Source organism: Sceloporus undulatus, chromosome 4 (genome assembly GCF_019175285.1).
Source record: "Sceloporus undulatus isolate JIND9_A2432 ecotype Alabama chromosome 4, SceUnd_v1.1, whole genome shotgun sequence".
Taxonomy (NCBI): domain Eukaryota; kingdom Metazoa; phylum Chordata; class Lepidosauria; order Squamata; family Phrynosomatidae; genus Sceloporus; species Sceloporus undulatus.
This window is the reverse complement of record NC_056525.1, coordinates 57,339,736-57,353,488: the sequence shown is the minus strand read 5'-3', so window position 1 is coordinate 57,353,488 and position 13,753 is coordinate 57,339,736. Positions and strand designations below refer to the sequence as shown.

The 13,753-nt window shown below is 40.5% G+C and overlaps 1 protein-coding gene across 1 annotated transcript in view; it reads left to right on the top strand.

The window, feature by feature from the left end:
• Positions 1–13,753, top strand: part of SRGAP2 (SLIT-ROBO Rho GTPase activating protein 2) — a 266,745-nt gene that overhangs the window by 208,830 nt on the left and 44,162 nt on the right. The window contains 2 exon segments of the mRNA XM_042463031.1: positions 3,287–3,311; positions 9,490–9,550. Of these exon segments, the coding sequence (XP_042318965.1) occupies positions 3,287–3,311; positions 9,490–9,550 (86 nt within the window).

Genomic DNA, 13,753 nt, shown 5'->3' with positions numbered 1-13,753 from the left:
ATGAGCAAACCCAGAGTATTGCTCTCATGACCTAGATGTTAGCTTTATGTTGGGAATATGTAGATTTCCCCAAATCTGTGGCACTGTGTGAGGCTCTTTTACTAGCTCTTGGTGAATGTTGGCTTAGATCCATGAATCTTTGATGCAAGAGAAAGTGTGAAATTGGTTATACTCAGTGATAAAAGCATGTGCTTCGCACAGAGGAAGTCCCAATCCTTCCCCAGCATCCCTGGATAGATCAGGGAAAGGCCTGTATCTGATTCTTGTATAGATCTCTTTCATGTACAAATGAGATACAGGAGGTTTTTTCCCTTGCTTCGTCAAGTCCTTTTGAGTCCCATTGAATGACAAGTAGAACTAAGGAGCATGGCAAAAGAAGAAGAAAAACCACATTCAACTTTGTTGTGAAGTTTTCACATGAAGACATGTCAGCCTCTACATGAAAGAGATCTATATATGCTGAATGTGACGGTTTCTCTTCTGCCATTGTCCTGAGTTTTACTTAATCCTTCACATCTCTTAGGTTCCAGAGAGGCCTACATTATCATATAGATCTCTTTCATGTAGAGTTGATTACCTTTTTGTGAGATCTTCATAACAAAGCTGAGTACAAAGGGAATCTTTTGCTATACTCTTTAATTCTGTTCACACTGAGACATGCCCTTTCAGACCTAAGCAAGTGAATGAATAAAACTAAAGAACACTGCAAAATAAAAATAAAAAAAGACATCTCAGTTCTTCAAGAAAGAGATAGGCTGAATGCCATGGGAATTCTTCTTCTGCCATGTTCCTAGTTTTATTCATTGTCTTGTACCCTTTTAGTCCCAAGGACTGAGTGTGTAGAAGTAAGGGGCATGGCAGAAGAAAATAGAATCCACAGTGAGCCTGATTGTGAAAATCTTACAAGAGGACATTTGTATGAAAGGGATCTTAAATGCTGATTGGAAGGGGTTTATTATTTTGTTATTCTCTTTAGTTCTATTCATTGACTTAGTCGTGCCTTTTTAGGTTTTACTGAGTGAGTCAGAATCACATCTAGCTCCGTTTCTTTCTTCTATCTGAGTCAGGTTTGGCAGTGCACAATCTGGCCCTATGCCTGCATACAGTGGTGGACTAGATGAAGGCCAACTAACTAAAATCAAATCCTGACATGATGAAAACTCTGTAGCTGTCTGGTTCCTTGGTCAAGGAATTTACCTTTCTTTGGAAGTGGTCAAGTAGGGGGTGTCTTTAGATTCATCTTTGTTGCTGCAGATCCAGGTGCTCTCAGTCACAAAGAATCCATTACCAGCTTTGCCTGGTAGAACAACTGCAACTGTTACAGAATAGATGACCAGGCAATTGAAATACTGTGTCTCCCAATATGAACTTGCCAGAGTTCTAAGATCCTCAGGAGAAGGCTTTTTCTTGGCCTCACCACAATCACAGGCTTGCTTGGTGAGAAGACATAAGACAGCCTTCTCAGTGGCTGCTTCCACCCTCTGGAATGCCCTTCCATGGGAGGCTAGCCCAGCCTCCTCGGTGCTTTCCTTTCACCGACAGGCAAAGACATTGGTGTTTAAGCAGGTTTTAATATATAAGGGGGGTGTCATATGTTTTATTATTAAACTTTTTGTTGTTTTTATAATAATTTTAATGTGTTTTATGAGGTGTTTTTAAATTTCGTTGTAAATGTTTTTAATTTACTATTTCTGGAAGCCATCTCGGGCCCCTCTCTAGGAGAAAAGCAGTATAAAAATGAAATAAACAAATATAGCCCACTGTAGTGATCCAAAAATTGGTAGCCTTAAAATTGGATCAGTTCATTGGATTTTATGTGAGGCTGCTTTTGTTTGGAATCTACAGCTAATGTAGGATGCAGTGGTTTGCTATGACACATGTGTGACTCCTACAATGGACACTCTGCAGTAGTTGTTGATTAGCTATCAAGCCACAGTCAAGGTGTTTTTCTTGCTTTATGAACTGCTTAGGACCAGGTTTTCTAAAGGTCCTCTTTCTTTTATATTGGCCAATTTGGCTTTTGTGTTCTGAAGGGGAATTGTTAGTTACAATTGGCCTTTTGCTAGTCATTTATTTAGTCTTGGTGCAGAGGAGAGTTTTCTCCATTATGCTGATTATCATGTGGAATAATCTGTCTGAGATCAGGTGGTGCTTAGTGGAATGTTTCTGCCAACAGTTGGAAATATGAAATGTATGCCTTGGGCATTTTTCTTAATGTCTAGCGGTATTTTACCAACAGATTTACTGTATTGCTGTTTTTTGTATTGGTTGTTTTAGTTGTATTTTATTGTGACTTTGTGAATATGTTTGAGTTTTTAAAGAAAAGCACTATATAAAATTTCTTAAATAAAATGAGATATATTGGGCATGTTTGTTCCTTCTCTTAGTTGCATGTAGCTCCATCTGACAGTACAGTTTCTTGCACTTAAAGTGAACTGCTCTTGAATTTAGTGCAATCAGCTTGACACTGATCTGTTTTAAAAAGGATATGAAAGAATCAAATCTCCACCTCATCCACAGCAGAAAAGGATTAGTGAAAACTTGAACGCCTATTCTAACTTCTTTGGATCATGCATCCATATCTGAGAATATAAACAGTAATCATGAGACCATTTGTAACAGTGAGCTTGTTATTTCAGTGTGATTTAATTTGTCCATCATTTTTCTTTTGTTGAGCACATGTTTTAATAAAGAATCATTAATAGGTTTGTATTAAATGCAGAGAGGAGAAATCAATTTGCATTTTCCTCATCCTTGTGGCTCAAAATCAACCAGCAGAACACAACTACCTTAGCCAGGATGCTGCCTATAAATTATCTCTAACTGACATCAGAATGATGGGGCTTTATAATAGGTTTCTCTACATTTGGAAACAAAAGGTTAAGTATAGCCTTATGTTAGCAATAAGCTGTGTTGTGCCCATTTGGACATTACACTGCTTTTATTTTAGATCACTCAATGTTTCTAAAAGTCAGAAGTAAATCACTGGAAATAGTTTTCTGCCTCCAGCTGCACAAAGAACCCATTATTATTATTATTATTATTATTATTATTATTATTATTATTAAAACTTCATTTATATAGTGCTGTCGATTTACACAGTGCTGTACATACAATTAAAAATTGATAAAAATGAAACCTGCATATGGCATACATTCCATTTATATACCAAGTGAGCTAGTATTTTGATTACCAAGTGATTATCTTGACATACGCCTTTGCTTTCTCTTCCTCTGCTCCTTTTTCCTCCAATGATGGTTTACCTTGCTGTTTGGATCATCAGCAGGCGCAGCTCTACCATAAGGAAGCAGGTAATAGACACATCTTACAGTTTCAAAAGATTTGATGAAGTTGTTTTTATGGTTACCAGGTGTTGTTCAACTTACACAACATGGTTTCACGGAGGGAAAATAATAGGACCAGCCAAAATTGCCTTGTATCAACTAAAAATAGTTTGAAAGTGCAGCCTTTGAAGGGGGAATGTACACTATGGGTACACAGTAGCTGAAAGGGGCTACCTTGTTAACATTAATTTCACACAAAATGTTGGAACTAAGTTATTTAGGCGGGAAACAGATCCCTGGGAAGTGAAGGGCAAAAATCACCAACCGCTTATGTTACCTTTTGTTGCATTTCACTGGTACACTGCTTGAAATTATTTTGTTTCCCATTAGCATGAAAACATTCTAACTGCCCCTTTCTGTGTGCACATGTGTGTACATGCACACACGAACACATGGACACACATTTTCTTCCTATGTTTTATGGGCTGAAATATCTGACTTTGAAGCTGTTGCCCTCTAATGGATGCGATCTGCATATACTGTACTCTCATTTTTCCATTTTATGTTTCTCTACTTCTTTGGTTTCCTGTCATATTTATATTTTCTGACATGAGGCAGTGCTCCTCTTGGATTCTTTCTTCACCTTGCTGGATAGAGTTTGATGTATCTGTACATGACCTACAGGAGTAAGAGACAATTCACAATCCTTTTGCCCATCATAGACAACTTACAACATTGCAATTTTGCCACAAAATGGAGAAGCTATATCTTATCATAATGGAGCAATATGGGAAGAGCTGAAATTTTTCTCAAGGCCACTTTTGACTTGAAGCTTCATTGCAATCACTCGTTTGTTTGTTGTTCCTATTGATTAACTTGAACCATGCAGAAATATAAGATTTAATTTAGCCAGAAAGTAATCTGTTTCTATTTTGAAGTCAGTTCTGTATCAGAGTAACAAGCTCCATGTGTTCCTTACTGATGATAAAGCCGGCAATTTGCTTTACAGCCTTCTTTCACATTGAAGAAATTAAAGACAAAATATTTTGCTGTAGCAAGTTTTTCAGATAGGACATGCCAGAATTCAGGATGTTGTTTTCTTCCAAACCCAGTTCTTTGTTGCATTCATATATGTTTAATTTCATGTTTATGTACTATGAATTCCCCCCTCCTTTTTTTTTTTTTTTTTTTTTTGGAATGAAATGAAAGGTTTTATGGTGCCTTTGATTGTATTTATTTTGGTATACATTATGCACATGCTAGGAAAATCATGGCAGAAAGGTTTGCCCTGATTTGTATAATTGCTTCTCATTTCCAGGCTATACAAATTAGATGCTCTTTTATTTTATAAATGCTCTTATAGAAAAACTTGTTTCCTGTGATCTGCTCATTTATCTTTTGGAAACAGGAATCTTTGGTGAGCGTAAAAGACTTGAGTTTGGGAGATGACTGTTTTGCTTAGGTTTTTCAGAATTACTTTGTAGAAGCTCTGATGTCAGGTGAAAATCATGTGGGCTATCTGATATTACTGAACCACAGGACCCAACAGTGCTAGTCAGCATAACCAGTGCTAAGCAATGATAACTAAGCAATATCTGGAGGACCACATGATTTCCCCCTCTGTTTTTAAGGCAACCTGGTGCACTCCAGGTGATTTGGATTCCAGTTCCCATAAGCCCCAACCAGCATGTCCAGTTGTTAACGGATTCTGGGAGTTGTAGTCCAGAAGTATTACTGTCATTAGATTGCCTGTCTCTCCTCTAAAATCTCTCCTGTACACACCTGCATTTAGTCAATTCAGTACCATGTGAACTAACATCTGTCAGTTCAGTAGCATTTGACTTTAAATGCTCTTCTTGACTAAACTGATATTTTGGTGAGTCTTAGCCAATTCTCTTGTTCTATGTTTTCACTGGGCCCTCATGCAATCACTTTTAGGTAAACTATCCCAAGATGTGGGCCCTTGAAATAAATAATAATAATAAATAATAAAAATTTTATTTGTATACCGCCCTTCCAACGATCAGGGCGGAGAACAACATGTTAATAATAACAATAAACATACATTATAATACATAATAAAAATACAACACAACCATATTAAAATCCAAACTAAAACCCTATCAGCCAGCTACTATTGCCGTCGAAGGGGGGAAGACTAGCTGGAACTTAATTCGGGGAATGCTGATTGAAATAAGAAGGTTTTTAACTCCCTTCTAAACTGGGCCAGGGAGGTGGCCGAGCGGAGCTCTATGGGCAGCGTATTCCAGAGGGCCGGGGCGACGATGGAATACGACCTCCTCGTTGTGGAGGCTAGTCTAGCCCCTGGGACCTTCAGTAGTTGCTGCCCAGAAGTTCTGAGGGTGCGGAGCGGAATGTATGGAGAGAGGCGGTCCTTCAGGTATCCTGGGCCCAAGCCATGTAGGGCTTTATAGGTTATCACCAACACCTTGTACTGTGCCCGGAAGCGGATGGGCAGCCAATGCAGATCTTTAAGTATAGGTGTAATATGACTGGCCCTGGAGGTACCAGTGACCAGTCTGGCTGCCATATTTTGTACCATCTGTAGCTTCCGGGTGTGGTATAAGGGTTGCCCCATGTAGAGCGCATTGCAGAAGTCCAATCGAGAGGTTACCAGAGCATGTACCACCGTTTCAAGGTCTCTCTGGGCCAGGTATGGGCGCAGCTGGTGAATAAGCCGAAGCTGATAACAGGTGCACTTGACCGTCGCATTCACCTGAGCTGAAGCGGCGAATCAAGAAGCACCCCCAGACTGCGCACGGAGTCCTTCACAGGAAGCGTGATCCCGTTCAGGACAGGTGGAACCACCGCCATATCTGGACCAGGGGAACCTATCACAAGTACCTCCGTTTTCTCTGGATTCAGACTGAGTCGGTTTTCCCTCATCCAGCCCATTACCGACTCCAGACAGGCCACGAGAGGAGAGATGCCATCCCTGGTCACTGCATCAGTCGGAGACAGAGAGAAAATTATTTGGGTGTCATCAGCGTACTGATAACCCCGCGCCCCATGTCTCCGGATGATCTCTCCCAGCGGTTTCATGTAAATGTTGAAAAGCATGGGAGACAGAATGGCTCCTTGAGGGACCCCAGTTGTGAGGGCCCTCTTATCGGAGCACATGTCTCCCAGCTCCACCATCTGGAATCTCCCAGAGAGGTAGGACCGGAACCACTGGAGCGCAGTGCCCCCGATTCCCACCTCTACCAGGCGCTCCAGAAGGATACCATGGTCTATGGTATCGAAAGCCACTGAGATGTCCAAGAGCGCCAACAGGGACACGCTTCCCCTGTCGATGCCCAGACGGAGATCATCGACCAAGGCGACCATGGCTGTCTCAACCCCGTAACCCGCCCGAAAGCCGGTTTGAAATGGGTCCAGATAATCCGTATCTTCCAAGATCGATTGAAGCTGGATTGCAACCGCCTTCTCGATCACCTTCCCCAAAAATAGCGATACTGGCCGATAATTATTATGCATCAGAGGGCTGAGGGAGGACTTTTTTAACAGCGGTTTTACAGTGGCCAATTTTAAGCTGGATGGAAATTGCCCATCCCTCAGAGATGTATTTATGATCCGGTGTAACAACGAGGTTACAACTGGTCCCCCCTGAGCCGCTAGCCATGAGGGACAGGGATCGAGAGAGCAGGTTGTCTTCCGAACACTTCCAAGGATCTTGTCCACATCATCGGTACTTACCAACTCAAACTGATCCAGTTTAATGGAGTCCACGGAGGCTCTGGATGCCTCTACCCTTGGTTCTGCTCTAATGCCGGCGTTGAGACCTTCGCTTATCCGAGAGGTTTTATCCGAGAAGAAGTTGTTAAATTGGTCACAGCAGGCCTTAGAAGGTTCAAGGATCTGGTTCAGGGTGGAAGGGAGCTGAGTTAGTTCCCTGACCACCCTGAACAACTCTGCTGGACGCGACTCCGCGGACGCGACACGAGCACCATAGAACGAGTTCTTAGCTGCTCGTATCGCCTCTCCATAGTCCTCCAACAGGCGGTCTAGGAGAGCCTTGCCGGCTAAGCGTAGGTGTTTCCGCCAGCGATGCTCTAGCCATCGCAGGTCCCGCTTCCTCACCCGGAGATCTTCCGTGTACCAAGGCTTACGTTTGGAAGCAGGCCTGAGAGGGCGCTTGGGAGCGATACTGTGTATAGCCCTAGAGAGACTGGTATTCCAGATACCAGTCAGGGCATCAACAGAGTCGCCGTCACTTCCAACCATGTGTCCCTCTAGGGCTTCCTGGAACCTTTTGGGTTCCATCAGCCTTCGAGGGTGGACCATCTTAATAGGTCCACCACCCCCAGGGGGGATCTGGGTAGAGGCCTTGATTTTTGCCTCCACGAGGAAATGATCCGTCCATGACAGGGGGGAAATATTGGTTATTTCCGCCCACGGATTTTCCGCATCCGAGCAAAAGACCAAATCCAGTGTATTCCCTGCAAAATGCGTTGGACCCGAAATCCAATAAGGAAAGCATGACTAAATGGGCATGACTTTGATGGAAAGCGGGGGAGGGGGGAGATTAAGCCAAGGATTCAGAAGAACACAGTGTTATTGATATGCACAGGTACATACTGCATCCTCTGGCAGGATCCCTTGAAATGGAGACTGTATCAAACAGTCCCAAAGGAAAGTATGGATAAGTTACTTTTTCAGACTTTTTTCCATACTAACACAACTTGGAGATTTAGAGAATTGTAGTCCAAAAGCTCTGTTCCTAAGTGGGAGCACATTTTATCTTCAAGGTAGCTTTCTCTGTCAGTTGAATAACAGTTACCTAACCGATGAGAGCTAGTATGGTATAGTGGCTTGAGAGTTGGACTCTGAGGGATCAGGGCTTGAATTCCTGCCATGAAGACCTACTGGGTGACCTTGGGAAGTCACACACTCTTAGCCTCAAAGGAAGGGAAAGGCAGGTGCCCTTTGAACAAATCTTGCCAAGAAAACCATGCCTTAGGGTTGTCATAAATCGGAGAACAAGGTACACCAATAACTAATGGGAGAAGAAAAGGCATGCATTCAGGAACTTCATGGCAGAAGGGGAGGAATGTTCTCCTGTCTTGATAATGCCAGCACAGAAAGATTTGACCTCCCTCCAGTATTCTTGCCAAATGCATACTTTTTACCATTGACTGTATCAGGAGCCACAAAGAACCAAGCCCACCTGACTCCATAACTCCATGCTGCTTGATAGCTCCATCAGGGGTGCCATTTCTTGGCCATGTTGATGTGATGCATGGAACACATGAATTAGCTTTTATACTGTACAGTAAATATGAGTCCTTTAAAAAAAAGTTCCACAGTAAATTTTTAAAGCCTCTAAATCTTCTCCAGACCACTTCATGTATCTTCAGTAGGAGACTGGTCCAGTTATCTGTTTCTGTCTACAAAGTATTTATAAAGAGCCTAATTGTCTTATATGCAAGCATAACTGATGAATGGACTAATGTTAATAAGAACAAAATTAATGAAAAATGGCAGCTTCTTGCCATTTGAAACAGACCTTGACATATAAGTAACATATTTAAATGTACTGTATTACTGAACAATTTATTTTAAAAAGCTTGCAGTCAATCATTTCTGCCTTGATATTACCTACTAATTAATATTTTGATACTTGTAATTATGTATTTGAGGAAACACCTGTGGAGAAAAACCTCCTTTCTTAGAATATGAATAGTCTAACATTAACAGTAGAAAGTATGCCAAAACTAAGCATCAACGTCGAACCTTTGTAAATTATACCTAAAGATCTCCTGCTCACATTCTTTTTTCTTTTTCTTTTTTCTTTTTTGTACTATTCTTCAAGACAGAATATATCTGACTGGTAGATTATGGTATTGTAGTCCAATGCTTATGAAGGGCACCATGTTGGAAAATTGCTGTTCTGTAAGAATGTGTAAAAATTCATCTTTAGGTGTAACTCTTTAAGCTTAATTCTTCTTAATTTATGCCTGTGAGTGTGATCTAGAAATTTAAATTACATATAAATTCAGTGATAGTTCATATTTTCTTAGTACATTTGTACAAAGAAAACATGTAAGCACAGTGTAATGGGATGCAGCCCGCTGTTGATGCTTAAAGTTCAAAAGAATACGGATTTCAGAACGGCATAATTTTCAAAAGCTGCAAAATAATTTAACTATTCTTTTCATCATGATTTTTCCCCTTTGTTGCTCAGGATTCCAGCCAAGCAATTCCCTTGGTAGTTGAGAGCTGCATACGATTTATTAGCAGACATGGTAAGTTTGGAAACAAGTGAAGAAAATAGTAGTACAAACAATACATGGTCTTATGGCATCTTGGAAATGAATAAATGTACACGGTTGGTCCTTTTCATGAAATAGATGAAGATGCATGAAGAGAAGTGTTTGACTTCTTTTGTTTCACTCAGGTTTTTTTAAACCCAGTTAAATCATAGTCTGGATTTGGGGGCAAACTGTGCTGCTGTATAAGTCTGGGTCTGTTCAGTGCCTGAATGCTGGGTCCCTCTCAGCTTCCCAGCCATTCCCCTGAAGTAGTCTCTTGCACCTAAGAATCATGGGCTTTACTTTTTCACATGGAAGGGGTTGGACGTCTTGTTCTTTGCATCAGGCAGGAAAGCATTCTTAGTAAGCCATCTTCACAATCTTGAAATTCTGGCGTGGGAAAAGAAGTAAAATTAATCAGATTTGGATTTAAAATGTACACTGAGATAGGGCAGATATAAAATAAAGTAGCACATCTGTTTTGTGACCGTTCTCAATATTTCTCTTGCTGATTTCTTTTGGTTTCCTATGTTATTATACTGCACCCTAGAAATTTGGGTTGAAGAATGGTCAAGTTGTTTAAATGGGAGTGAACCATTTTTAAGCCCACAGGATGCAGCTCAGATTGCACCAGCCCCTAAAAAAGCAAGTGACCAATATGCCCTCTGGGAGAAGATGGGTTGAGATTTTAAAAAAAACATGCATGAACAGGAGCGTGTGTAAATTCAGAATTGCCATTATAGCTGCTCCCTACAGTTCACTAGTAGGGGAGCTTCAGGGTAGTCTGACAGGTACCAGGGCCAGTAAAAACATCCTTCAGGGTTACATAAGGCCTTTAGGCCACAGGATTATCATTCTATTTTAAATAAATGAATCTCAGTCACCTGCACAATAAAACTTTCAGAGACCGGGGGGGGGGGGAATTAAGTCTACTAACTTGAATGCCGTCTATTAATACCATCTATCACAAAAATGGCTGTAGTCTCTATTCTGTGGTGAGGTGGACAAAGTGGAGGCTCCCCAGATCTCCCTTGTTCTGGAACCCCCTCTTCATACAGGTGAATTTCCTCTCTTAGCGGCTTGTAGGAGCAAATAGTTTAATTCTATTTTAATCCTCTCTTTGTATGATTTTAATTGTATTGCTCTTTTAAATTGAGCCTCTTTGAGTCCCAATTTTGGGGAGAAAGATATATAAAATATAATACAGTAAGAATGAGAAGCTACAGTTCACCTTTGAAGTAGAAGTGAAATTTTCACTGCTTTCAGGTTTTGTTTTCCTTTGGAAGACAGTTTTGGCAATCTGAGCAGCACCTCACAGGTACCATTTTATTTCCCAGGGAATGAGTGTATTGGACCTCCTCGTAAGTGGTGGAGTGCCACAATATAATTGACACCATTCATCAGCAGACTGTGTGCTCAGATATAGGACCTTACCGCACAGGAGCTCCGTGGAACGGGATGAGAATGGAACAGAAGGGGCCAGGGGCAAGTGGGGGGTGCATTTTATTGCACACAGAAGTCCCTCACCTGTTCCGTTCCCTTCCATTCTGTTCCAGAGGATGTGATTTTTGAGAACTGTTCATAACAGCTTTCAAAAATCGCCTCCTCTGGAACGGAAACAGAAGAGAGGGGAATGGAATGCATGAGGGACTTCCTTGTGTGCAGTAAAATGTGTCCCCCACTCGTTCCATTCCCTTCCTGGCCCCTTTTGGACCCTTCTTAGCCCATTGCAGGAGCCCTGTGTAGTAACGTCCATACTATTACAGGTCAAGGTGTACAGACATATTATCTGTATAGGGCTGATTGAATTTCTCATTCTAGAAAAAAAGAAGAAAGACATAGAATGTTGAGGTGTGATATATTTCTGTAAGTTAAGAATATGAATTTTATTTTCCTTATGAACGAAACGTACAGCAGCCTTTTACTAATATCTTAATTACAGTTTGATGAGAACATCAGGAACAAATTGTGGTCCATGAACCATCCCATTTCTAGTCTACCTTAAGAGTAGAAGTATGCAAAAACAAAGCATCTGCATTGCTTTGTTATATAATTTGCATTCAGACCAGATTCAAAATGATATTTCTCAGCATAATTGAAAGTTATTTTGTAAAGCTCAAATAGCCTAGGAATGGGATATACGAAGAACTACATTCTCCTGTACAAACGTACCTGGATTTTAAGATCTTGGAGAAAGGGCCTTTTCTATATCCTCCCAGTATTTTAGGGGTGTTGGGCACACAAATGACTATATATAGATTTTGTAACTCTTTCTGTATAGACATTCTCTACTCTGCATAGACAGTCTTCAGTGGGAACATGGAAACTTTCCAAATTAAATATATTTTCAGGCAGTTAAGATAACTGCTAGTAGGTTTTTTAATTGATTTTCATTGTTGTTGGCTCTCATGCTGCCTTGTTTTAGCTGCCCTGCTAAAATGATTTAACTGTTCTTTTCATCATGATTCTTCCCTTTCTTGCTCCTTTTCTTGTTTTTATAGTTCTTATATATTTTATATAGTTATTTTACTAACCCCCTTGGAAATGCAAGTTGACATTCTCTTGGTTAGTCTCAGCTAGAGCAGACCTATTCAGTCGAATGTTAAGTCGCCACATAAGTAAATCCCATTGATTCAATGGATCTGCTCTAGTGAGGCCTAAAATAGAATTTAGGCCCTAGTATGGTAAGAGAAAGCATAATTTATATAATGTATAAACAGATATATTACGATAAGATGTATTTGGTTTTCTGTTATACATGTATTAAAGTGTAAAGTACTCATTAATGATCAGGAAGTTGTCCTGTCATAAAATTCTGTCACCAATGACATGCATAGGCTCCCCTTTAGTTTTGAGATTTCATTGTTCATTGCCTCCAAAATCTGAAGCAGAGTAGGATGCATGAATTTATTATCTTCATAATAAAAGAAACATTTATAAAACTGTAGATTGTCATGAACTAAAACATACATAGATGAAATTCACAGGAAATAAGCTAGCCTCTGACATAAATAAATAAAAAAACAGTACAGCAAAAGGGAAATATAATACATCAGTGAGAATACAGAATTAAAATAAATAGCTGAAGATCAAAGTACCCCATATTCCTGGACAAATTTTTATCTAATCTCCTTACAGCTAACACAGACATAGCAATTTTATGTGTAATCAAAAGCTTTCTTACCAGATAACAAATAGCAGATTTTCTCAAAAATTGTTACAAGCTGCAATTCTTGACAAGAATCTATAATACAAATCACCCATAGGAAATACAGAGCTGGATCAAAATACCTTACCTCTCATCAAAGGGTCTTTCCTATTGCCAAACCAAATTCAATGTGAAGTCGAAGGCTTTTATGGCCAGCATCCATAGTTTTTTGTGTCTTTTTCAGGCCATGTTCTAGGAGAGTTTATTCCTGATGTTTCGCCAGCATCTGTGGCTGGCATCTTCAGAGAATGCTGACATGGAAGAGAGGTGTGTGTGTGTGTGTGTGTACACATACACATACATACATACATACATACATACATACACACACTGTGTAACCCTGGGTAAGGAGGAGTGATTCCCATATTAATCCGTGTATTGTTCTGTTGTTGATGGCAAGGCCTCAGGGTGGGAGGATATGCAAAGAGGATTAGTGTCTGTTCAGTCTATATATAGTGGACATAGGAATATAAAATGCACTGCAATCTTCAAAATTGCTGCTCTCGCACACACACACTTGTTGTTAACTGCCCTTGAGTCGGCCCTGACTCATGGCAACCCTGTGGATGAGACATCTCCAAAAACCCCTATCCTCCACTTCTCTGCTTAGGTCCAGTAAATTCAGGCCCATGACTTCCCTGATTGGGTCCAGCCATCTGGCGTGCGGTCTGCCTCTTTCTTCTTCTTCCCTCTACCCTTCCTGGCATTATTGTCTTTTCTAACAAGTCATGCCTTCTCGTGATGTAGCCAAAGTATGACAGTTTCAGTTTCGTCATCTTGACTTCCAGTGAGAATTCAGGATTAATCTGCTTAAGTACCTATTTCTTTGTCTTTTTGGCTGTCCACGGTATCCTCAGCATTCTTCTCCAGCACCACATCTCAAATGAATTTATTTTCTTTCTATCAGCCTTCTTCACTTCTCTCACATCCATACATGGTGATAGAAAATATAATGGCTTGTATTGGGATTTATATTGATCATTTCCAGT